The sequence below is a fragment of the Ochotona princeps genome, chromosome X (genome assembly GCF_030435755.1).
Source record: "Ochotona princeps isolate mOchPri1 chromosome X, mOchPri1.hap1, whole genome shotgun sequence".
NCBI lineage: Eukaryota > Metazoa > Chordata > Mammalia > Lagomorpha > Ochotonidae > Ochotona > Ochotona princeps.
The window spans coordinates 51,503,584-51,531,036 of record NC_080865.1 but is presented as its reverse complement, the minus strand read 5'-3'; the positions used below and the strand labels follow the sequence as shown (position 1 = coordinate 51,531,036).

Sequence of the window (27,453 nt, the reverse complement as noted above, 5' to 3'; positions counted from 1 at the left end):
ACAAACAAAATGCTGGAAGCAGAGCTGGAAGAGGCAAAAAAAAAAAAAAGTATTGAAGAATTGAAAGACACTATGAAAAGGCCAAACGTAAGAGTTATGGGAGTCAAAAAAAAAAAAAAAAAAGAGTTATGGGAGTCCCAGTAGGTGTAGAAAAAGAAGCTGGTTTTACAAATGTATTTAATGAAATAATAAGGGAAAATTGCCCTAATCTTAAGAATTGGGGAACAACATCCAGGAGGGGCACAGAACTCCCAACAGGGTTGACCAAAAGCCATCTTCACCACGACACATGATAATCAAGCTCTCTTCAATTGAACATAAGGAAAAAATCCTTCACTGTGCATGTGAAAAAAATCAACTGACATACAAAGGAATGCCAATTAAACTCACAGGAGACCTCTCACAGGAAACCCTACAGGCGAGAAGAGAATGGAGCGACACATTCCAGATTCTAAAAGCAAAATATTGTTGTCCCAGGATAACGTACCCAGGAAAACTTTCCTTTATCTTTGAAAATGAAATAAAATTCTTCCACAGTAAGGAAAAGTGAAAAAAACATGCCTCTTCCAAACCTGCCCCACAAAGAATGCTTGACAGCGAAGAGGAATAGCACCCACCAAAACCAAAGGCAAATGGGAAGAACATCCCAGTAAAGTAACAACAGAAGACCAAATCAACAAACAACCCATTGCTAAAATGACAGGACCAAATTGTCACCCATTCATATTAACCCTGAAAGTAAATGGCTTAAACATATCAATCAAACATCATAGATTAGTAGACTGGTTTAAAAAACAAAACCCATCTATTTATTGCCTACAGGAGATACATTTCATCAACAAAGATCAGCAGCAACTGCATCTCATGGATTTTGATTTGTTCGTTTCACCTCTTCAAAACACTTTCTTCTCATTAACTTCTTCAGTGACTCATAGATAACAGAGTAACATCATTTTCTTCAAGAAGGTCTTGATTTTTTTTTCATTTCTTCAGCAACACATTAGTCATTCAGTAGCATGTTACTTAACTTCATGGTGTTCTAAATTTATTTTTTTTTCTTCTGGTTGTTGATTTTGTTTTGTGGCTTTTTATTTAAGAGGATGTATAGTAGCTGTGTAATGGACACTATCATATCTAGCAGCATATTATTTAACTTCATAGCATTGTAAATTTCTATTTGTTCTTCCTGTTGTTGATTTTCCATTATAGTTTTTCATTTAAGGAGATGTACAGTAACTGTGTAATGGAGACTGTCATATCCAAATGTGAGGATACAATGCAGTATGCATCTCTACTTCCAGACAAAGATGGACTCCCAATGAAACTGTTTACTATATCTTGACAATAGGGTGCTGGACTCTCTGCCATTGTCCATGCCCACAATGATACACATATGACTGTATATGGCAGAACTATACTATAGTAATGCTATAGGTGAACTCGGCGGGGGGGAGGGCCTTAGGGAGGGGATAAGGGAAATCTCAGGGCCTATGGAACTCTATCATAAATGATACGAATAAAAAGAAGTAAAAAAAGTTCCATAACACTATTGTTAATTTATCTCACAAATGTTAGGAAAAAATTAGAAGCCATTAATAAAAGAATCAAAAAGATCACTATAGAAAGCTCACACAATAAAATATTATAAACCAGTAAATACAAAGTAACAAACTACATGAAATATGATATATGAACCTTTAAATATAATGTTGAGAATATAGGAAGTATCAAAACACTTCACATAGTTTAATACCATTTTCTAGCTACAACACAAGCAATACTAAACAATATTTTGTGTAAACATACATACTTGAATGACAAAATTATTTATGAAAAACACATATTTAGGAAGAGGGAAGAATGTGATAAGCAAAACATTCCTGTTTCCCGGTTGTAGGTTGAGGGTTCATGCATATTACTGCTTTGCTATTTATAAACTTTTTTTATGAGAATGAATTATGAAAAGGTTTAGGATATAAAATAAACATACAAAAGGCAGTGGCACTTCCATATGCAAATTATGATCAAAATGAAAAAGAAATTGAGAAAACATTCCATTTATGAAATGTAAAAATATTTTAGAATAAATTTAATTAAGTAGGTAAAATTATCAGTATATTGAAAACTGTAAAATATTGTTGAGAGAAGTAGAATTCAGAAACTAATAGAAAACTATTCCACAGTCAGTGATTAGAAGAATGAGTGTTGTTAAAATACTCATGCTTATACTACTGAGATTAATATGTTGATTCAGTACAATTCCTATCAAAATTCCAATGGTCTTCTTCATAGGAATAAAAGAAAACCAAAATCTCATTATGTGCATAATACCACAAAAACATTCCTAGAAGTAAAAGAAACCTTGAGAAAAAAGTTGGAGGTATAGCATTTCATGATATAGTAGCACATAAACAGATACAGAGATTTGTATAATAAAATAAAGTCCATAAGTGAATCCAAGCATACACAGTCAATTAGTTTTTGACAAGAAAGCAGAAAGACACAATGGGGAAAGGACAGTCTATTCAATAAATGGTGCTTGGAAACTGGACTTCCATATAAACAAATTAAAATGGACCCTTATTTGACACCACACAAAAATCAATTCCAAATGGGAAAATGATCTAACTGTAATACCTGAAACCATAAAATGCATAAAAGAAAACACAGTGAAAAAGTTCCTTGACATTGACAGTGGCAGTGATTTTTTAGATACTACGTGAAAAGTTTAGGCTACAAAAGGAAAAATAAATGCATGTGGTTAAAACAAACTAAAAGATTTCTACAAAGGAAACTAAATGATCAATATAATGAAAAGTTAGCCTACAGAGATTATACAACTGAATTATGACAAAATTTATAACCTTGGTAAATAGCAGGCAGCCCATTTGAGCAAATAGTGGGGAAAAATGATTTTAAGATTCCGAACAAACATTAAAAGGTGCTCAATGTCACAAAGCATCAGAAAAACGCAAACTGAAAGCACTATGGGATGCCACCTGACACTTGTTAGGAAAGACAACAGATATATTTCTACTTCGGAATAAAAGATGGACTCTCAATGAAACTGTTTAATATATCTTGACAAGAGAAAGCTGGACTTTAAACCTTTCTCTATACCTACAATGTCAAGAACACTTAAATAATAGAATCATGGACTTGTGAGTGTTGAAGAGGCACGAAACTATTATTTGATAATAAGAGGGAAAACAGTACAGGGGAAGGTGAGGGAGTGGGCGGGAGGGAAAATACCTGAGCCTAAGAAACTGCACCATGAAAAAGAACTTAGTTTCAAAAGTTACAACTAATGAGTAAAAAAAAAAAAAAACAAAGAAAAACAAAACAAAAAAATGACAAGAGATAACAAATATTGACAAGGATTTGGAACAAAGGGAGCCCTTGTGCACTATGGTGAGAATACTGATTGGTGTAGTCTGTAGGCCAAATAGTATGGATTTTCCTAAATGAATTAAAAATAGAACTATCCTATGACAGTGCAAGCCCACTTCTGGATATATACCCAAAGGAAATCACCACCAAAAAGACATTTAAACGTCTATGTTCGTCATAGCACTTTCCACAAAACACAAACTATGGAAAAAAAAAAAAAAAACCACAGATGTCCTCAATGGAAAATGGATACAGAAACTGATAAATAAAGAGATCCTCAAAAAATTAGTGGAAAATATTCACAGTGGAAGAAAAGCTATGCATGGCTTTCAAAAATGTTTTTTCCAACAAAATAAATGTATCTTTTAGTTCTGGTTTTCATGAATTTGTGATATGCTACATGGAATGTTATTCTACCTTTAAAGAGTAGAGGAGCTGGTATTGCTGCTCCACTTTTGATCCATTTCCCTGTAAACGTAGTTGGGAAAACAGCAGAAGCTGGCCCAAATTTGCATATATGTGGGATACCCAGAAGAAGCTCCTGGTTCCTGGCTCCTAGCTTCTATCTGGACAGCCATCGACACTGTGACCATTTGGAAAATGAACCAGTGAATTAAAGATTTTCTCCTTCTAATCTCTCTCTCTCTCTGTCTCTCTCTCTCTCTGTATGTGTGTGCATGTGTGAGTATGTGTGTATGTCTCTACACAACCTTCATGCAAGACACCAGATAACAGATATGTTACGCAAACATGTATATACATATATTCTCATAGAGGAACTCTATAATGGAGACTAGCATACTTGGAAGTGAAGACATGTTGCAGTATACATCTCTACTCCTTTATAAAAAGAGGAGTTTCAATGAAACTGTTTAACATCTTGAAAATAGGATGCTGGACTTATTACCATTGTCTATATCTACAATGTAATGATACATTTAAATAGAATGATGTGCTTGTGACAGCAGTTCAGTGACTATAATATTGTAACTATATAGAGAAACAGTGGGAAGTGTAAAGGAGAAATTCCTGCACCTGTGGAGCCATATCATGAAAAATAAAATTGAAAAAAAATTAAAAGTGAATAACTAACTGAATAAATAAATAGTGGAGCTTCTTCTACTATGACATAAACTGATTGAGAATATACATGAAATAAGCCAGACAGAAAAAAAATATTGCATGATATCACACACATGTGGAATTTTTAAAAAACAGGTCAAGTATGCAGTTAGGAAGAATAATTATCAGGGTTGGGCTCAGGGTGGGGAGATGAAGAGATGCAGAGCAAAAGGATAAAATATAGGAAATATGTAGGACAAACATTTTGAAAGAGCTAATGTACAACATGAAGACTGCAGTTAATACTGTAGCATATTCAGGATTTTTGATAAAGGAATATACTAAAACTGAATAGACTATAGCTGCACCTACTACAGGTAAGGTAAAATGGGTGATAATGTGAAATTGATACGGGGTAATTAGTTTAGCACTATGAAACTAAGAGTCACAAGCCTCAAACTCCCTCTCCATGTAATTTTATTCTATTTGTCCATCAAATTATCCCTTCCCAGGACACATCTTCTTTACCTGGGCCTAGGAGGAGGGGAAGTTGGAGGGGAGGTACCATGTATACAGTCACTTCCCTGCTGACCTCATAAAAGAGTCCCTCCACTGGAATGGGTTTTCCTCCTCTCTGCTGATGAGGATGGGAGGGGTTGTTGGCATCTCTGCTTCCCTCTTCCACTGTGATTCTCCTCTGGTCCACACCCCACAAATGCCCGTGTATTTGTATGTGTATTCACTCTCACCTTCCAAATAAAATTTATCTTATATATGCCAGCATCAAAAATTTTGTTTATTGCATGTCAAGGACCTGTAATAAAAATCAACCACATTCTTTCCACTTCAAGATGATACATATTTTACTTTATTCCACAATAGTAACCATTTTGCTACATATATAATCTAAAACCATCACCATCACATTGTATAACATACCTATATAAAATAGAGGCTGATGCCTTGGTGTAGCAGGCTAAGCCATTGTCTGTGATGCCAGCATTCCACGTAGTTGCTAATTTAAGGCCCAACAACTTCACTTCCCATCCAGCTACCTGATAATGCTTTGGGGAGGATCCAAGTCCTTGGGCTCCTGTACCCACATGGGAGACCAGAAAGAAGTTCCAGGCCCTTGGTTTTCCACTGGTCCAGCTCAAAACTTTGCTGCCATTTGGGGAGTGAACCAGTGGACAAAAGGTAGCTCTCTTTCTTTGTCTCTTCTCTCTGTACCTCTTTCAAATAGAATGATCTAGCTCTGGCAGATACGGCCATTTGAATATTGAACCAGGGGATAGAAGGTCTCTCTCTCTCTCTCTCTCTCTCTCTCTCTCCGAATCTTTCCCCTCTGTCTAAATAACTGCATTTAAATCAGTGAAATGAATATTAAGAAAGAAATACAGAATAGATGGAATTATTTCCTACTAATGATGAAGAAAAAAGGAAAGAAAGGTCTTATCAACACTTCATATTAAAGGTTCTAGCCAGAGCAATTAGGTAAGAAAAATGAATAAAATGCATTCAGAAAAGAAAGGAAGAACTTAAATTATCTGTTTGAAAATTACGGTAACAGTGGATAAAGCTGCCTCCTTGCAATGTCTGTTTGTGTCCTGTCTGCTCTACTTCTGCTACAACTCCCTGCTAATGACTTGAGAAAAGTAGTATAAGATAGACCAAGTGTTTGCACTACAGCAATACACATGGATGACTTGGAAGAAGCTCTGGGCTCTTGGCTTCAGCCTGATTTAGCCCTGGCTGCTGTGACCATTTGGGGAGTCAGCCAGCAGATGGAAGACTGACTTGTAGATGAATTTTTATCTAGTCATGTTGCAGAAGGGGATAGTATATTCAATCAGAAGGACAGAATTCTAATTTTCTCCAAGAGTAAGACTTTGCAAAATAAATAAATGATGTAAATTCAAAGCAATGAGAGCAGTCAAGAAAGCTCTTTTCTGCAAGTTGTACTGAAACACTTCCGTATTCAGATTCAGGAGCCAACTCAAAATATTTTGTATGTTTAATGAACTCTGAAAGCATACAAAATATTTTGAGTTGGCTCCTGAATATGAATGTAAATACTAAAATTATAAAGTAACTAAATGAAAACATAAAACTGTCACATCCGAGACAAAATTTTGTCAGCCAGTAAGTAATTCTTTTATAGTACTAGCATCTAAATGAAAATACAGACTCTTCACAACTTAGGCTATGTAAAACTTTACCAGGTATTACATAGCAAATTATAATCAATACAAAAAGTGACATATTAAGCTTCATCAAAATTAAAAACTGCTGCATATAAAAAGTTCACTGAGAAGGTGAATAAGTAATCTCTGCATTAGACTAAAATATTCATAGATATATATCTGACAAAGTACTGGTATTCACAATACACAAAAATACATGCAACAAGTTTTTAAATGACTTGAAATTTTGAACACTACATACAGACAAAAAGATGTATGAAAGCGCAAAAGGTACATTTAACAATAACTGAACACCAAAATACAAATTAAAATACCATTACCTTACTGGCAGCACAATTTTAGTGAGGATATGTAGTGAGAGGAATTTCTATACAATTTTGACAATTTCATATAGTGTGCTATTACTGCTTTGGATATTTTTCAGAAAAATAAATATGCATCTTCTTTAACAATGTCATTTTAATCATTTCAAAAGATAAATGAAAGTGCAAATCCACAAAAAGCCATTGCAAATATAATCATAGTAATTATAGTAACTTTAACTTCAAAAAACAGGAATATGAATAAGAATATGGAGAAACTGTGGTATATTCATAAAATTGAATACCACATAATCACATAAACAAAAAGAAGTGTGAAAACTGATGTAAAAAATTATATAAAACATGCATAAAACAATTACTAAGCAACAAATGTAATACAAAAGCTTAAGCAAAAATCTTTAAAACAACTATAATCATCAACGTTTGAACCTATTAAAATTTCTGTCTTCATTTAAAAAGGAAATAATATATTAGATTATTTTTTACTGCTTTGGTTCATTTTAAAATATCAGGTAATATTTAGATCTAGAGAATAAAATCCAACTTATTTTCCTAAACAAAGAGGAAACATAAATATGCAAGTCAAGAGATACAGTCCCGCTTTCTTTTGATGGAACTGAGGAAAACTATTTTCCCAATTATGGTATTTTTAATTATGGCATTTTTATGAAGATGAATTTTTGTGGCAAAATTTGCAGTAAATAATTTCAAGAATTATGACTTACAAAGTGTGATGTTGGCTAGTAAAATCCATAAAAGTTGGATACACTCTCTGCTAAAAGAAAGTTTCATAGAGAAAAATTTTTTCTTAAGTGATGAGAAAAGAAGCAGAAATGTGAGTTAAGAAAATGGTTTTTTTTCACAACATGCTGAGAAAAATGATTATATCATTTGCATACTGAAGTCATGATGTTTTAACTTGATTAATGGATTATTTCTTATATTCAGTAATTAATGCTTTTTCTATAAGAACTATCTAATTTTTCATCCAATTTCATTTCTGTGAAAAAAAGTAAACCAAATGTTTTATGCATTTCACATAATTGTATTTTTATTTTATAGTTAAAAACAATAGATATTATTTTAATATTCAAAATAATTTAGAGCATACATTTTATTTTTATACTCATTTTACTTTATGAAACAAAATCTTAGAATGCCACTTACCACATCTATCATTTCAGATTCCATCTCATTGCTAAGATCAGACTGCAAGAAAAAGGAAAAAATAGTGCCTAATTATTAACAAATTCTGTTATTTTTTACATTATGTCTCAAAATTACTGTTATGTACTAATGTGTTTCAAATAATCAGTTTATTTCTGTGTTATGGAATCTGAAAGCCAACCCGTCTTTGTCTTGTAACAAATAGTTTTTATTCACTTACAATTATGTTATTTTAAAATATCCAAATTTATTTTATCATCTTTATTACTTGTATTGTCTTTGTTTGTCTTTGAAGTCCCTCATTCTTCATTTTTTTATTTCCTCTGGTTATCTTACATTTGCTTTATATACCTTCAACACAAAATTTTCCATGTCTTCTGTGTCTTCTCATTTATTACATTTCTTTATACCATATTTTATTCTTTCTATGGATAATATAAAGTAGGTTTTTAAAAGGTGTTTTGGAAAACAACTCTACTTATTAAATTTTGCTTAGTTTTAGAATACATTTTAACAGGATTTGTGTTAACATACATTGTAATTATTATAGCATCTAAACAAATTAATAAATACTTCTAAAATTTGGATAGTGTAGTATGTGAACTATTAATAGATTTAACTAATATAAAAAGACACTTTCGGTGCAAAATATTTTTAAGAGATTAAACAGCTCCTGAGATTAAAGGGACAATTTATACTAAAGATAATGTATGCACATTAAATTGGTAATTCTACCAATTCTAAGCAATCATTTGCATTTTACAAACAGTTGAGTCTGGGGTTGGTATGGTGGAGCAGAAAGCTAATCCTCTGCCTGCAGTGCCAGCCTCCAATTTGGGCACAAATTCATGTACTGACTGCTCCACTTTCAATACAGATCACTATCACTATGTCAGTTTATATCTTCACTTATGAAATGAAAAAAAAAAGAGGGAGGGATGGAAGGAGGAGGAAAGAAGGAAGGAATGAATTTAAAAGGCTGACTCATGCTAGAACATATTACAAATGTTCTGACTAAATACAATTAGTGGAATTCCAAGTTCACAAAGAACTATGAAGAAATCTTCAATTTAGATTTGTTATTGATAGTGGCATGGATGCTCTAATCCTAAACTATATTAGTACATTGTAAAAGAAAGCAAATAGAGACAGCCATTGTGGTACAGCATGTAAAGTCATAACCTGTGACACAAGCAACCTATGTAGGTGCTGTTTTCTGATTCAGCTGTTTTACTTCCAATCCAGCTTTCTGCTAATAGTCTGGGAAAAGTAGAAGACAGCCTGAAAAAAGCAGCAGAACATGCACCAAATGTTTGTGTGAGACTTGGATGAAGCTCCTGGATCCTGGCTTTAGTCTGGCCCAGCTCTGGATGTTGGGGTCATCTGGAGAATGAATTAATGAATGGAAATTCTTTCTCTCACTATCCCTATCTTTCTCTCTGCAACACTCAATTCCAAATAAATAAATAAATATTTAAAATGAAAAAAGTATTAATGCTACTGGGTATCATATTTTTCACAAAGAGTACAATGATAAAAGTGTAGGATGAAGCAGCATAGTTGCAAGGATCAGTTTGAAGACATGATTTTAAAAATGTCTACAGTCTCCTTCATATAATTCCCCTGTCCTTAGATACATCCAATAAAAATACCTAGAAGCAATGACACACCACTACCAAGGAACAAACCTAATGACAGATTTTTTCTAATGTCAATCCAACTAAAATGAAACTTAAATCTTTAAAAAATGGATTGTTCCATTTATGGAAATGGGGGATGAGCCTGTAAAGTACTTTTGTGGCAGAAACCAAAAAGTTTTAAGAAATTAATATGACCATGCCAAAAAGACAAAAGAGGTGGCTTGCAATGGCATATATTGAAAAAAATTGGGATAATTTGAACATTTAAAATAACAATGTAGCAATGATTTGTAATATATTTAACAGACAAAAGTATCAGGTTCTAGATCCAGATAAAATGGAGTAAGGATTTTGGTCTCTGTCTTGGTCCAACAAATGAAACAATTCATCTGGAAAATAACTAGACCAACTGTTTCAGGACTCTGAAAAATATGTAATATGTGAATTGGAAAATAAGGCAAATCTTATTAAACCAAAGAATTGATGGTGAGTATACATGTTTTTCTTTAGTCATATTACCTACTCTTATATGTTTACTGATTCACAATCCACTTTTAATTTTTAGAACCAAGATTCTCATACATATATAGTAATTAGAAACTCATTTTTATGACTGCTAGGTTTCTGATTTCTTCACTGGCCTTCCAGGTATAGCCCCAGGCAGACAGCAGGCTTCTCCACTTATGGAAAGGGTTTTTCTGGCTCTGATGTCATGGATAGGACTGTTTTTTTTTTTTTTTCTGAAACTTACAAGTGCCTGAGTCCTCAGGTTTCCTTTTACCACATGCATTAAAATCCCATACACCTTTCACCAATTACTATATCAATATCAGTTTCTGTTAACCCTAGGGCCTATTTCCCCTTTTAGCTCCAAGTAATGTTTGTAGATTTGAATTTCTTAATCTTGAGGAATTTGTCTTTTATTTTCAATTTTGGCTACATGTTAAACATATACTTACTACATTTTATTTAGCATTTCTAAATGGTTTGAAAGAGAATCATATTTTAGATGTTAACCTAATTATTCATATTTATCAGAAGTCTTCTGTCCTTTACCTAATAAACATAAAGGTCTAAAAGGTGAAAATAACAGGTTATTATTATAAATAAATTATTATAAGTTTTATAAAGAAGACAATACACATCACAGAGTGATGCTCTTAAATATTCTGACTTCAAACCATACAGCCACATTGATTTTTGTAGCCTAAATATTAATTATATTCAGGTAACAGTAAATCACTACGAATGTACACCTAAATAAATTGTGGCTGTTACTTGTGAGATTTCAGGCTATATGGTTCAAATTAGGTACTAGTTTCAGAACAGTGTCTCTATGTTACAATTAACAGTCATAGATCTTCCCTAATCAAAAAGGTATCTATATGTATATCATCAGTCACATGTCATAACATGTGATAAGTAAAAATATATTTCATTTTCTCTTCATTTAATTGAGGTACAATTAATAAATAAAAATTTTATATATATGGTACACAGAATGTTTTCATATATCTATAGTGTGTTATGAGTACCACAATGAAAGTAGCTAACATCCATCATCACACAGTTACTGCCGTGTGCATGTGTGTTATGGGGAACAGTGAGAGCATTTAAGATTTTCTTAATGAGTAAGTTGCAAGTAAGTATTTAGCCAATCTCAAACAAAGTATCCTTCACTTTAATTACCAAAATGCTTCAAAAAGCCTTTTGGGGACATTAAGTTCAATACTGGGATAAAGTTTAATTTTTCTTTTACTCACATATCAACCCCTCTAGCACACATAATGTAACGTTTCACGGAATTACATAAACACCATTCTTGTACAAAACATAGTTGTCTCCATCTCTGAAACATTATGGAATCCATTTCCTCTGAAGTGCAATAACTGTATCTACTTTTTTCAATATTCACATCCCTTCCTGCCATTAAATATCTATTTAAAACACACATTGTTTCTGAGCTTTTCTGAGCAGATCTTCAGGTCTGCCCCCTTGAGGATTGAATATAAACATTCTTTTTATTGGAAATTCAGAAATAGCAGAGAGGAGAGAGAGGAAGATGTTCTGTCTGCCTATTCACTCCCCAAGTGGCTGCAACGGCTGGAGCTGTGCCACCAAAATTAGAACCGGTGCCCATACGGGATCCCAGAGAGTGCAAAGTGGTGAAAAATAGTTATGGACCTCTATCAGTAGTCCAAAAATACTTTTACAGTATTAGTTGTGATCTAGTGCAAGATTTGCTTCCCTACCAACACACACAGATGTTTTCATTTGTTCCATTTATCTGCTAAGCAGTTTAGCCGCTAGGCTACTGCACCAGGCCCTGAATATATACTTTCATATAATTATACTTAATCATGGTCTTTCAGAAAAAATTTAATCATATGCATTTGTGAATCTGACTCTCCTATTTTAAGTCATCAAGGCAAGGACAAATTCATGCTTCATATTTATTTTACTGAGTACTCAGTATAGTATGGTATGTATTCTGAAGTAGCAAATAATTGTTTAATATAAATTTCAGAAAATAAATCCTGAAAGCTTTTGGTGAATCATCAGTAGATTATTTTCTATCTACCTATATGATAAAGAAGAAGAAGGTAAAATTTACAATTTATTTGCTAGAAAACAAAGAATGAATACCACTTAGATGGAAAGATTTAACATTTTACCGCTTAAATGGTTCCTATGCCTTTTAGCCATTCTATATAATTGTTAATAAAAATGGGCTTCTGGTTAAAACTTGTTTGGCTCATATCCAATTTCAATCAGACTTCCATTACAATGTAAGTAAATTGGGAAATAGAATCCAGTAACATGTAAACACTTCAAGTATTTATTGCTACTCCTTCTGGAAACTTACCACGTTTTATTCTAAAATTCAGTTTCTTACAAACAGAAGAACAATTTTCTATGCTGAAAAGTATTTGTATATATAGATACACAGAAAATGTGTAAATGTTGAAAATTACTTAGATGAGCTACAGAAACATATCTTTGTGTATATAAATAGCTACATTGACATTTTTTCTGTGTGATAAATTATCAGCTTATAAAGAGGTAAATATGAAGAGTGTATCATCTATTAAAAATACAGTCAAACTGAATATTCTGCCCTAACATTTGAAGATGGAATAATTGCAACAGTCTAAAAATCTATATACATATACCAAGTGCTGCTTGAAGATTCTATTAAAGAAAATATTGTGATAAAATTAGTTACTGTTTACAAAGGCTTCAAGATACTCTTATACTTAGATTAATTTAATAATGGTATAGAATGTACAATAACTTTCACTTATCCAGTTTTCAATTACTGTCACATAAAATAATAGCAAAACAAGTTTGGAATGATTCCTCTAAAGATCAGAGCTTCAAGTTTCTTTGCTCTGTGTTGCATATAGAAAGTAATAATCGTGTAATTTGCTTCATGGTTTCAAAAAATAGGTTGTTTTTGCTTCCTTATAGACACATACTAGGAACAATACCTGCAGGTTTTCTAGGACTGCTATTTAGACCCTTTATTGCCTCAATATCACATTGTTCCCAACGATTTCATCTGAGTAGAACTTTGAAAAATTTCAGATGGAGGATATTGTCAGCTAACCAAATCAAAGCTACATCTACTAGCAATATCTAAAAATGTTCTTTTTCATTTTAACGTGATCTTACATCTATTCACTTTATCAATATGATATTCAGAACCATGTTCTTATGTAGTAAGCCATATTGATGGATATAAAATGTGACATCAGAATAAAAACCGCATTAACCACAAAAAGAACAGATAAAATATGAGTAACACTGAGTCATTTAGTGTGGGTCAAAGATTGTATTATCACTCTTGTAGTGTAGCTCAATAACTTGGGTTTCAACTTGATGACGAAATGATAAAGAAAGCAGCTATATTGTGAGGCCTTGTAGAGAAAATCTGTTTATAAGAGATGACTCTGATCAATCTGTAATACTAGAGTATGTAATGATAAAGAACTGACAAAGAAGTAATTATATGCATAAAAGACACCTAGATCTCTGAGAAAGGAATTTTGAAATTAGAACAAAATTTATAAGGCCAACTGCTTAGCAGATAAATGGAACAAATGAAAAACATCAATGTGTGTTGGTAGGGAAGCAAATGTTGCACTAGATCATAACTAATACTGTAAAAGTATTTTTGGACTACTGATAGAGGTCCATAACTATTTTTCAGAAATATATTTGGTATTCACGGTGGGTGAGTGGTTACTAAAAAGAAGTATTTAAAGTAAAATAAGCTCAGTACTATGTTGTAATTGATTTCCATGATAAATATGTTAAAACTGAATTTAGGGTTCAAGATAATTAAAACATTGCTAAAATCTCACTATCACCTCAGAGCACCAAAAATGAATAATTGGCCAAGAGTAACATAATAAATATGGCATTAATATTCATATTTTTCAAAGAATGACACTGAATGGCAGTAAACAACGACGCACAGCATCCCAAGGACAGATTATATTCCTATCTAATTCAGAAAACAATGGTGTCATTGGGAATGTCAAATCTGAGTGATAAAATTGCTGGTATATTTTTTAGATGGTTCAATATAAACATCAAATACTCAAAAACAGCAAGACAAAACCATTTAAAAAGAAGTAAAGGAGCGAATAGACATTTATCTTAAAAATATGAAGAGTGAATAATCATGTGAAAATATGACAAACATTGTTAGTTGTTAGAGCAAGAAAAATTAACACCATTTTAAAATATTATACACCAGATTCACCATGGCAGTTACAATGAAAAAAATGTAAAGCAACAGGTATTGTTGAAATTTCAGAGTAACTGAGAATGTGTGGCAATGAAAACTAGTGCAACTGGAACATTTCCAGTTTTGGATCAAGCATGTAAGTAGCTCTGAAGTCATTTCTACTACTCCATATTAAGAGAAAAGCTGAACAAATGGAAAAGCAAAAATTAGGAGCACATGAAAAATAATTCTCTAAAAATTGGAGAGCTAAATGAACAGAGTGAATCAAAATGTGTCATCACACTTTATTGAGAGCAGAATTGCAGAAGCAGAAGGTCCAGTTATAATCAATATTTGTAAGAATACATTAATTGATGAAGTGTTAGAGACTTAATCTGAGTTAACTTGATCTAAAACTTCCAATGTGTGGTCCTGTAAATACATTATGTTTATCACTAAATTCAATGTTTTTATCATACAGGTTTGGAAGGGAAATGTAAAAATGTTCCCCTTTTTGCAAATGACATGAGAAGCTATGTAGAAAATCCAAAAACATCAACAAAAAAGTTGTGTTAGCAGGACACATGGTTTCTATACCAATTTTGATTTCATATCTACATACCAAGAATGAGCTAGTGGATTTTCAAATTAGAAACACAATGCTACTTATATCAGCACCACTTAAAATAACACTTAGACAGAAATCTAACAAAATACATGCAAACTCTATATAAGAAAAACACATAATTGTGATGAAAGAAATAAAGAATAAATAAATAGAGAAATATCCCAGATTCACAGTTAGGAATACTCAATATTATCAAGAAGTTAGTCATTCTCGATGTGACCTACAGATTCAATACTACAATTAAAACATCAACAAATTATTTTGTTGCTATAAACAAATTGATTCTAAAATTTACTTGGTAAGGTAGAAGACCCAAAAAGTCAATGCAGCATTGAAGGAGAAAAATAGTTATTAGAGGATTGATACACCTAAATTTCAGACTTTAAGCATTTATAAATACACAAATGCATACAGAATGGACTGCTAGTCAGAATTTGAATAAACCTCACAAAATCTGTTCTTTTGGAAACACATGAAAAAGCCTGGAAGAAATGATAATAATTAAAATATGCCAGGCACAAACATATAAAGACTAAATCAGCTCACTTATGTGTGAAATCTGAAACATTGAATTCACAAAAGTAGAGAATAAAACAAATATCAGAGACTAGAAGAGTGGGTGGGCAATAAGGTAATCATGACCAAAGGGTACAGTATTTAAGTCAGATGAGGACAATATCTTTGCTGTATATTGCACATATATGCTTCAAAACTGATAGATTTCTGTTTTGACTACAAAAATGATAAATATGTGAGGTGATGTGAATTGTCTTGGTATAAGCATTAGTCCATATTTACATACATCAAAACATGACATAATACCCCATATAAACATACACATAATTATTTGTCAATTAATGATTAAGATTCTAAAAGTTACTAAGAAGTGTGCTATAGGTAAGGGAATAAACAATCAGGTCAGTGGAATGGAATACAAACTCCACAATAGATACAGAAAAAAAATCAACTTTTCACTGACAAAACAGTAAAGGTAGTCAGGGAGAGTATAGACTTCTCACCAAATGGTGCTGGAAGAAACAAAATCACACAGACAAAAAACACTGAATCTTGACACTGCAGCACAAGCTTTCACAAAAACTGGCTCAAGTAGATCATAATGTCAACTCCAAGTTACAAAACTTATCAGATATTGGGGGCCTAGCGCGGTGACCTCCAGATTAATACTCCACCCTGTGGTGCTGGTTCATGTTCAAGCCCCTCCACTTTTGATCCAGCTCTCTGTTTATGGCCTGGGCAAGCAGAGGAGGATGACCCAAGTCCTTGCGATCCATACCCACATGGAAGACCTGGAAGAAGCTCCTGGATTATGTTGCAGATAAACAGCTTCAGCAGTTGAGGCCATTTGGGGAGTGAACCAGCAGATGGAAGACCTTCCTTATCTCTCCTTCTCTCTGTAAAAACTACCTTTCCAATAAAAACAAATAAATCTTGGAAAAAATATTAGAAGATACCGTCAGAGAAAAAGGGGGATGACTTGGAGTTTGGTCACAAATTTATGCCTAGAAGAACAAATAAATGTTTGTTTTGAAATATATAGGTTTGTATTTCAATAAAATGAAAAACCATGCTACTCAGAAATGGGGCAGGAGAGTAGAGAAACCTTCCAGCTCCTTAGAATGCGTGAGGAAGACGTGAAGTATAACCTATCAGGAATATAACAGGTAACTTATAGACAACAGATTCAAATTAGCAATAGACAGTAGTAAAACTACAAAGACATATAGGGGGAATCAAGAGCGATCCTGACAACCTCTTAACAGGAGGTCATATGCACAGAGGAGCGGGGGGGACTCCAGAGTGGAGCAGGTGGACAGGAGGAGGCTTGTATCCCAACCCTGGAGACTCCTGGATCCTCACCAAGGACTATCAGTATGGGCACCAAGGACTACATCCCAACTGCCAAAGAGACCATGGGGAACTGGAGAGCCTTTGTAGGCCGAGAAATCTGAGGTCATCTACCACACAGGATGGAAGCAGTCCAAATCCTTCCTCACAGGCTCCCAGGTCATCAGAACAACAGCCAGGAACCCTGGGCGGTCCGCAGAAACAGAACAGTCAACTTCTTTCAGGACTAGGGAGAGGAGCTTTCTCAGGTCCTTACTGAGTTCCTAATTTGGATCCCCACCCTCTCTTGCAATGACCATCAGGGTCGCTCTGGAGAATACCCCCCCCCCAACACACACACACACACACACACACACACACACACACACACGGATAGATAGAGAACAACAAGGAAAGCTCAGAAACAGACAGGAAACAGTCAGCATGGACTCACACATACTTGACTAGGTAGGACACAAAGATTAGTTACTCCTCACTAAGCTATTGAAGATTTCTCTGCACATCCCTCCTAAAACCGTTCTGCACCTCAATTGTTGACATATGCCTGGTTAGAGTTATAAGCCAGTTTAGACTATCCTTAAATCTGAAAAGTTCAGCAAAATTATGCTTCAACACTATAAACTGCTAAATACTACAATGAAAATAGACACGAAGCAGATGAATAGTACTCTATAGCCATTTTAAGATGTATAGCAGCTAGTTCTGTGTAGAAATTAAGATTGAAATGTCAAAGAAGTAGTCACAGGATGTGGTTAAGAACTTGCATTTTTTTAACATATTGGTTACTCAATACCATGTCAATTAATTCCATAATGTTTTAAATTGTCATTGATGTTATGTTGGGGCTTTAAATTGATCGGGATGATATTCTGCCAGCTCTGCCTTCAGACCAGAGTTGGTCTCCCCAAGAAACTGTTGAATTTATCTGGACAATAAGATGCTGGACTCTATGCTTGGTATACGCTTGGTATACACTTGCAATGAAAGAAACTTGACTGAATTTGAAATGTAAATACAGCAACAAGGTGGAGGAATCCGCCACGGGGGGGCGGGGTGTACGGGTAGTGGTTGGGGAAATCCCAGAGCCTATGAAACTGTGTCACATAATGCAATGTAATTAATAAAAAAATATATATTATTTAAAAAACCCATATGTTCTGAGAAAGAAACTACTAAGATAACAATAAAGACAAACCATATCATGATACATTTACATACCAGAATGTTAAGCTTGTATCGGTGAAATGAATGACTATGCTTTATAACATCCTGGGTACTAATTATAGTAGGTGATCATATGGTGGAAGCAGGACATAGGGGAGGGAGGAACGTATGCTTATTAGTCTGTTATCACAGAAAAAGGCTAAATAACAAATCCATAACTTGGTAGAAAATATTTACAAAGTACACAAAGGTCAATTAAAAACAGATAAAAGAACTGAGCAGATACCTTATAAAAAACAACCAAGTGGCTGGAGAAGGTCAATATTATGTCATTGGATGACTGCAAATTAGGAAAAAAGTGAGATACTACTGCACATTTTTTGGAATGACTAAAATGAGAAAGTGACACCATCAGTGCTGGTGAAAAGGTTGAGACAGGCATTCATTTATTGCTGGTGGGACTGAAAAATGGTTTGAACAATTTGGAAAACAATTTCAAATTATCTAATCAAATTAAACATTAACTGATTGAGCAATAATAATTTTAGTTATTTACCCAAATGATTGGAAATTTGTAAGGACAATAAACCTGTGTCCTTGGAACAAATTTGCTCATAACCTGAACAATTGGAAACAGCCAAAATGTTCAACAACAGATCAATATATAAACTCTTGTACATCCATACAATGAAAAATTTCTGATCAGTAAATAAAACATTTGAACTATGAACTTAAAATTTGCACATAGCATAGGCTGCTCAAAAAAAAATTTCCATAAGCTATGTCTTAGAACATCACAAATGTGCTGAATTTCAAAATCTGTACCCCTGGAGTCTGGTAAATAATCTTTTATTAACAAAAACATTGGCTCAAAAAATTTAATAATTCCAACTTTGTAGTGCTATTCATAAGATTAGAATTAAGCATAGAAAGTAATCAGCACAGTGTGTGACATATCATTATTATTTAATTTTCTGGTTTATTTGGATAAAGTAACATATCATTTAATGAACTCGAACTCCCAACACATAAATAATATTCAAATTCTGTAAACATGACAAAACATTTTTACAAAACTGAACTCATACATCAATGTATGTGTGTTTATACACTAATTCATAGATGTTTTTGGATACATATACCAGTGGAGCCTACATATAGTAACAACTGGTTCAGTAACTTAAATAATTTTAATCTTTCATAAAATTAACTTTATATACTGGCTGAGGAGAATCTTCTCCAATTGCTACCACTGTAAGGTATATTACTTAAAACTTTAGGGTACTTACGCTCTAATTTTAGTCTGTATCAATTATTCAGAGACCCTGATGGGCTCTATTCCTAGAGTGTCTGATTCATTTGTTCTTAGGCAAAGCCAGGCAACTTTCATTTCTAACAATTTCCCAGTTGATATTAATGAGAAATACTGTCTCAGAGTATCATTGTTGAGATCATAATCACAAGAACAAGCATATCATTCACGGAAAACACATGCTGTGTATGTTTCCACATGTTGTTAAAGCGAAGATTTTATTCACTAATATCGCCAATATATTTATGGAAGATTCCCTTCTAACTACTTTGAAATCAAATAACCAAATTCACTGAAGTTGTTACTTAAAACAGTACTTCTCTCCTAAAGAATTAGTTGAAATTATTTTCCAAGTCAGTCACACTGAACATCATTTTTCCAGTTAACAGCTTTTTGCTAATGACTGAAAATGCAAAACATTGGCTACCTGGATGAATGGTAAAATTTCTTCCAGATACTGCATGACCACTATAATCAAATAAGTTTCATTCTTCAAGCAAAGCAATCAATTGCACTTTTTAAATAATACTACAAATTCTGTGTTCACTTCTGTAAACGTGTGTTAAATTTCTACATTCCAAGTAAATGTTATTTTTTTCAACTGTACATTTCTTATTCCACCTTTTAAGCATCTAGACTTTGTACATTCCTATTCTTATGTGAAAAATATACATTAAAAGAATTTTGATTGTAAATTTTCCTGCAGTAGAACTCAGTGGCACATAGGTTTGAATTGGATCTCCATGGCAGGTTTTCTGTGTATTAAGCATTTTGCGACACTAGATTATACATGATGTTACAATATGATGCGAATTATGCAAAGTAACAAAGAAGTTCAGGTTTTCATAAACAAGTGTATTATACAAGAACTAGACAGGAGAAAATACATGATTATGGTGATATTTATAATCTCCTGATTGATTTCCCAAAAGCAAGAGCTGGCTGCCCCTGGGGGCTAATTCTGTCAAGTTAAACCACAGAACCACCTGGAAAGTGCATGATCTGGAAGTGGGCCCAGTAAGGAAATACTGGTCACAGTCCTCTTAGGTTATCACTCCCACTCGAAAGCATGAAAACCAGGACTGGGGCAGACGTGGTTGGACAGAATGGCACCCACTAGTACCTGTGTGGGCTGGATGGTGGGGCTGGTTGGGTTGAACTAGACTTGAATGCCCACTGATATGTATGAGAGCTAAATGGGATGTGGGACAGACTGGAAAAGTCTACGGTACATATGGGCAAGCACGGGACCCAGTGCAGGGGGTAGAACTGGTGGGGGTTATGACAGGTCGCTCCAACTAGGCTGCAGTTCCCACTGGTGTGTGTGAGGGCCGAGTGTTTGTTGGGCAGAATCACGCTGGACTGCAACAACCATTGGTTCATGTGGAAGACAGGCTGGAAACAGAACTGAACCAGCAATTGCAACCACCAGCTGATTGGGGCGATGGACTCTGCCGGACCCTGTACTGGCAAGAGCACACAAGAATCTGGGGATCACCTAAAAGTTTCTTTGGGAATCTCCCTAGTCGAACTCCTGGACTCAGAACCCCAACCATGAAGAGAAGTGCAGGCTCCAGGGTCTGACCATGGAATGCAAATGTTAAAGCTGAGCCTCCTGAGAGGCTCAGATGGAGCAGTGGACAGCATACCCGAGTGCACATGGAGGCAGTCCATCAGAACCTGCAGAGAACACCTAGTACCTCAACAGAGCACAGAGGACAGAACAAATCAATTAACTACCCCAGGCACATGTTGGCAGTGGAAATCTGGGCAAACGAAGGCTCTAAGCTGGAGTATGTCAACCAGTGGATTCTGCAGCGATTTCATAGTGCGAGATTGGCAGCAATTCATAACTGTTGAATCATCAAAACCACTTGAGCAGGACCCTCAGAGCATACCCCATATCAGGGACCTGAGATAGGTGGGAGACTGGGAGGAGCTTTTCCCTTTATCTCTGCCTTTCCCCCAGATACAGGAAAAAAAAAAAACAATAACGTGGAAACAATAGTCTTACCCACTTTCCAGTAGCCCTTGACCCTTTGTGCTCTAATCAACTATGTAAATATTGTTGAAATAAAGCAATTTCCAAAAACAAAAAATGCAAATTCAGAAAAAAAATAGAATTTCTGATGCCTGACTTTATTTGTGTTTCTTTTCATCATTACGAGAACTAGGAGTTACAGTGAATGATAATTTCATGTTTGAAAGTCACAAATTACAAAGCATTTAGGAATATCTTGATTAGAATAGCAGATTTGTGACATGTTGGAAATACAATTTGCCGAACTTTATATTGCAAAATGTAGTCAATATATGGGACACTTACTTAATTTTTTCTAAATAATTATTGTTGGGAGCACTGACAATGCCCTGCCCTAAGATGGCGCCTGGACCCTACTTCCTCTTGGAGACAGGTTTCAGGAAGTGCCCTGTGATTGGCCCTTCACCTCTTGCCTCAGGCATGTAAGCTGATTGGAGGATTGAGAGATAGCCAGGGACCTTGGGGGAGGGGTGAGGAGGTTCTCTGTGTAATGGAAATAACGGAATTAACTGACTTAACTGAAGGCTTCTGGGTAACGGATTTAACGGATAGGAGGGATATATAAGCCAGGGGCTTCTGCCCCAAAGAAGGAACTGAAGGTTGGAATAAAAGTGCCTCTGAAACGCTCTCCAGTATCGGGTGATTTCTTCCGCAGGACGGGAGACACAGATAATTTATCTCACAGAATAAAGAGAGGGAGTTGGAGAGAAAAAGATCTTTTACTTGCTGGGTCAGTCATTGAATACTTGCAGCAGCTGGAGCTGGGCCAGGCTAAAGGCATAAGGCATAAGCCCAAAAATCCAACCAGGTCTACCTTGAAGGTGGCAATACCCAAATACTTGGGCATGAAACCAGGCAACCCTTATCGGAGGAGGGGACACCTTTGAGGAGAGGGAAACCAGGGCGTGGACCATATGAGACAGAGACATGTGGGGTGGGTCTGAACCCACCTGCAACCAAAAGCTCTGAAGTCTAAGCCTCCAAGAGAGACAGCAGAATCATACAAAAGGAAGACACAGAATCTGGGAGTGAACAAAATGATGGCAACACGCTCTAGCCACCACATATCCATCAGGGAGTGAGGGAAGGCTTGGAGCCTCTGGAGCCAGGCAGTGATGGCAGAGAGTGTACCTGCTGCACCTGAGGTGCTGAGCTGCCAGAATGTGGTTCCCAAAAGTGAACAACAGCAGTGACTGAGGCAAACTCCCGCCACTGCTTACCCATTGGAGGCAAGGGAGGGCAGGGCACCTCTGGAGTCAGGGAGCAAATAACAAAGAGTACACCTACTACTGTATGTGTACAGAGCAGTGGTTGGAACGCACTCACACTGAGTGGCTTCCCTACAGACAGAGGACACAGAATCATTCTTGCTGCCTACCTGCCGGGGACAGGAGCAGCCGAGGGCCTTCAGGCAGTGAGGGAAGTGAACGCACCTGTAGCCCACAAAGTGGCAGCAGCTGGTAATCATTCAGGTTGCTTACCCAAATAGCAAGTGTGGTTTGAACAGCATTCCCACGACCCATCCACTGCCTGAAGGAGGCAGGTCAGAGAAACCCTCACATTCACTCACAAGCAGGGACACAGTGTGTATATCTCTGGCTTGGCAACCCCCAGGTCATCAGACAGGCACAGTTGTCGCAGAAGCCTCCAGCAACAAATCAGAGATTAAAGACTCAGTGTCAAGAAAGTACACAGAGATGGAGAGAGGCACCACAAAATAAATAATTCAGATGAAGCCAGCACATCCCCAAAAATGATCAAATGATCTCCTCAGTCTGAGTTACAAGATGAAGACATTGAGGAACTGCGAGATGAGGAAGACAAAAAATCATCATAAAACTCTTCAGAGACAAGGACAAACGTTGGGAATAACTCAAGGAATTCAAGAATAACATCATCACAGAAATAAAACAGGTTCGAAATGAAATACTAAGGCTAAAGAACACAGTAGAAAGCCTGACCAATAGAATGAATGCTGCAGAAAAAAGAATATCAGAAATAGAAGATAACCATCACAGAAATAAAACAGGTTTGGAATGAAATACTAAGGCTAAAGAACACAGTAGAAAGCCTGACCAATAGAATGAATGCTGCAGAAAATGAGTATCAGAAATAGAAGATAACCAATACAAGCACACACAATTAATTGAACATCTTGAAGAAAATCTGAACAAAGCCAAGAAATCTATCCAAGAAATGAACGACACCATCAAAACGTCGAATATCAGATTTATAGGAATTCAAGGTGTGGAAAAAGAAGCAGGAGTGCAGGAGGTATTCAATGAAATTATAAGGAGATCTTCCCAAAAATAAGGGCAAGTCAAATTCAGGAAGGACTGAGAACTCCAAACAGATTATAGGAAAAAAGTCCAAAACCCAGACATGTCATTATAAAGTTCCCATCAAATAAATATAAAGAAAGAATAAAACCAACCAGAATCACTGATGACTTCTCAGAAGAGACCCTTAAAACAAGAAGAGAATGGAATAACAATATTTCAGATCCTAAAACAGAATAACTGTCCACCAAGGATAATATATTCAGCAAAGCTTTCATTTGTATTTGAAAATTAAGTAAAATACTTTCATAGTACAGAGAAGTTAGAATATGTTAACACTAAGCCAACCTTAGAAATGCTTCTCAGTAATGTGCTGAAGTCAGAAAGAAAGGAAGTAAATCATAATCAAAGATGGCAAAAGGGAAGATCTTCTCATTAATGCCCACACAAGAAAACAAAATTAACAGAGACAGAAACACACACAGATAGACAGACACACACACATGCGCGTGCACGTGACAGGGCCAAATCTCAATACTAACTCTGAACACAAAAGGCCTAAAGACATAAATCAAAAGACATAGACTAATAGATCAAAATGCAGGAACCAACTATCTGTTGCCTACAAGAGACGCATCTGATCAATGAAGATGTAAAGAAGCTGAAAGTGAGAGGCTGGAAAAGGACATTTCATGCCAGTGGAAAGGAAAAAAAGAGCTGGTTTAGCTGTTCTAATCTCAGATGATACAGACTTCACCTGAAAAATATTAAAAGAGATAAAGACGGACACTACATAATGATAAAGGGAGTCATCCACCAAGAACAAATAACAATATAAATATCTACATGCCAAACACAAGAACATCTATATGAAACAATTATTGACAAACTGAAGGGAAGACATGGATGCTAACACAATGATAGTAGGGTTCCTTAACACCCCATTAACACCAATAGATAGATCGATGAGGCAGAATCTCAGCAAAGAAACAACAGAACTCACACATGCAATAGATATGGAATATACATTGTTTTTCAGCTACATGGCACCTTTTCCAGGATTGACTACATGATACGGCACAAAACAAGTCTCACTGACTTAAAAAAAAATGGAAATCATATCACAATCTTATCAGATCACCATGGAGTAACATTAGAGATGAATAAATAAAAATACCATGGGAAATGTGTAAACTCTTGGAAGATGAACAACATGCTCCAGAACAAGCAATGGGTCAGAGAAGAAATTAAAGAAGAAATCAAAAAATTTGTTGAAACCAATGAAAACTCAAACACAACATACCAAAATATGTGGGATACCGCTAAGGCAATGTTAAGAGGGAGATTTATTGCAGCTGGTACTTACATCAACAAACAAGAAAGAAACTAGATAAGCAAGCTAAGTATACACCTGAAGGAACTAGAAAAACAACAGTAAAATAATCCCAAACATCAGAAAACAAGAAATAATCAAAATAAGAAAATAAATAAACCAAATAGAGATCAAAAGAGCAATACACAAAATCAATGAATCAAAAAGTCAGCTCTTTGAAAAAATTACACAAAATAGACACCCCACTGGCACAACTGACATAAGAAAGTGGGAGGAAACAAGAATTAACAGTATCAAAGATGAAGAGGAGAACATAACAAGAGATACCACAACCATAAAGAGAATAAATAGAAATTACTACAAAGAGGTATATGCCAACAAATCAGAAGACCTCCATGAAATGGATAGGTTCCTGGATTCTCACCATCTACCAAAAGTTAGTCACAAGGCAACAGAAAACCTAAAGAAACCTATAATGGCGGCAGAGATCAAATTAGTAATTAAAGCCCTCCCAACGAAGAAAAGCTAGAGGCTCAGATGATTTCACTGCTGAACTTTACAAAGCATTCCAAGCAGAGCTGACCCCAACTCTCCATAAACTTTTTAAAACAATAGAAGGGATGTAAGTGAGGTGGTCACAGGAGGGGGCTAGGAACTAGCATTTACTTTTAACATATTGGTTACTCATTACTATGTCAATTAATTCCATAATGATGTAAATTTTTGCTGATGGTATGTTGGAGCTTTCAATTGACTGGGATGATACTCTGCTGGCTCTGTCTTCAGACCAGAACGGGTATACCTAAGAAGCCGTTGAACTTGACTGGACAATAAGATGCTGGACTCTATGTTTGGTATTACGCTTGCAATGGGGGAATCTCAACTGAACTTGAGCTGTGGTTATGCAACAAGGTGGAGGAATCCACCATGGTGGGAGGGTTTGGGGAGGGGTGGGGAGAACCCAAGTACCTATGAAACTGTGTCACATAATACAATGTAACTAATGAATTAAAAATAATAAATAAAAAAAAAAACAAACAAAAACAATAGAAGGGGAGGCAACTCTTCCAAACTCATTCTATGAGGCCAACATCATCTTAATACCAAAACCAGATAGAGAATCAACAGAGAAAGAAAACTACAGACCAATATCTTTGATGAATATCAATGCTAAGATCTTCAGCAAAATACTAGCCTACAAAATAAAAAAATACATCAGAAATACATCAGACAGACTATTCATCTGGAACAGGTGAGATTCATTCAGGAATGCAGGGATGGTTCAACATTCGCAAACCTATAAGCTTGATACGTAATATAAAAACACTGAAGAACAAGAATTATATGATAGTTTGAAAAGATGCAGAAAAAACTTTTGATAAAATCCAACATCACTTCATGCTAAAAACTCTAAATAAGGTTGGCATAGAAGGGACAATTCACAACATAATCAAAGCAATATATGAAAAGCCCAATATCAGCATCATACTTAATGGAGGAAGATTGGAAACCCTCCTGGTAAAATATGAAACTAGACAAGGATGTCCACTATCACCATTGCTATTTAATATAGTACTGGAAATACCTTTAAATGCTATTAGACAAGAAAAAGAAATCAAAGAAATTCAAATTGGAAACAAGGAAGTCAAGCTATCTCTACGTGCAGATGACATGATTTTATACATAGGAGAACCAAGAGACCCAATAAAGCGACTGCCAGAACTAATATGAGAGTTTGGTAAACTGCCAGGATGCAAACTAAACAAACAGAAATTAACAACCATACCATGTTCCTGGATGGGTAGAGTCAATATCATATCAAAATGTTCATATTTCCAAAAGCAATATATACATTCAATGCAACTCTAATTAAAATACCCAGAGCATTCTTCACAGAGGTGGAAAAAATGATACAAAGGTTCATCTGGAAACATAGAAGAGCACGGATAGCCAGAACCGTCCTCAAGAATAAGAACTTAGCAGAAGGGATCACAATCCCAGACCTCCAAACATATTATAGGGTGGTAGTTATCAAAACAGCCGGGTACTTACAGAGAGACAGAGAAGAAGACCAATGGAGTAGAACAGAAACATCACAAGGGAACCCACACATGTACAGTCATCTAATCTTCTAGAAGAAAACAGAATACAATCCAGGAAAAAGAGAAGGTCTCTTCAATAAATGCTGCTGTGACAATTGGTTAGAAACCCGCAGAAATCAGAAGCAAGAACCTCACCTTTCACCGTACACAAACATCAAATCTAAATGGATAAAAGACTTAAACTTACACCCAGAAACCATCAAATGT

The 27,453-nt window shown here is 35.2% G+C and overlaps 1 protein-coding gene across 1 annotated transcript in view; it reads right to left on the bottom strand.

The window, feature by feature from the left end:
• LOC101530799 (uncharacterized) overlaps positions 1-27,453 on the bottom strand; it is a 315,911-nt gene that overhangs the window by 189,637 nt on the left and 98,821 nt on the right. The window contains 1 exon segment of the mRNA XM_058659130.1: positions 8,147-8,188. Within this exon segment, the coding sequence (XP_058515113.1) occupies positions 8,147-8,188 (42 nt within the window).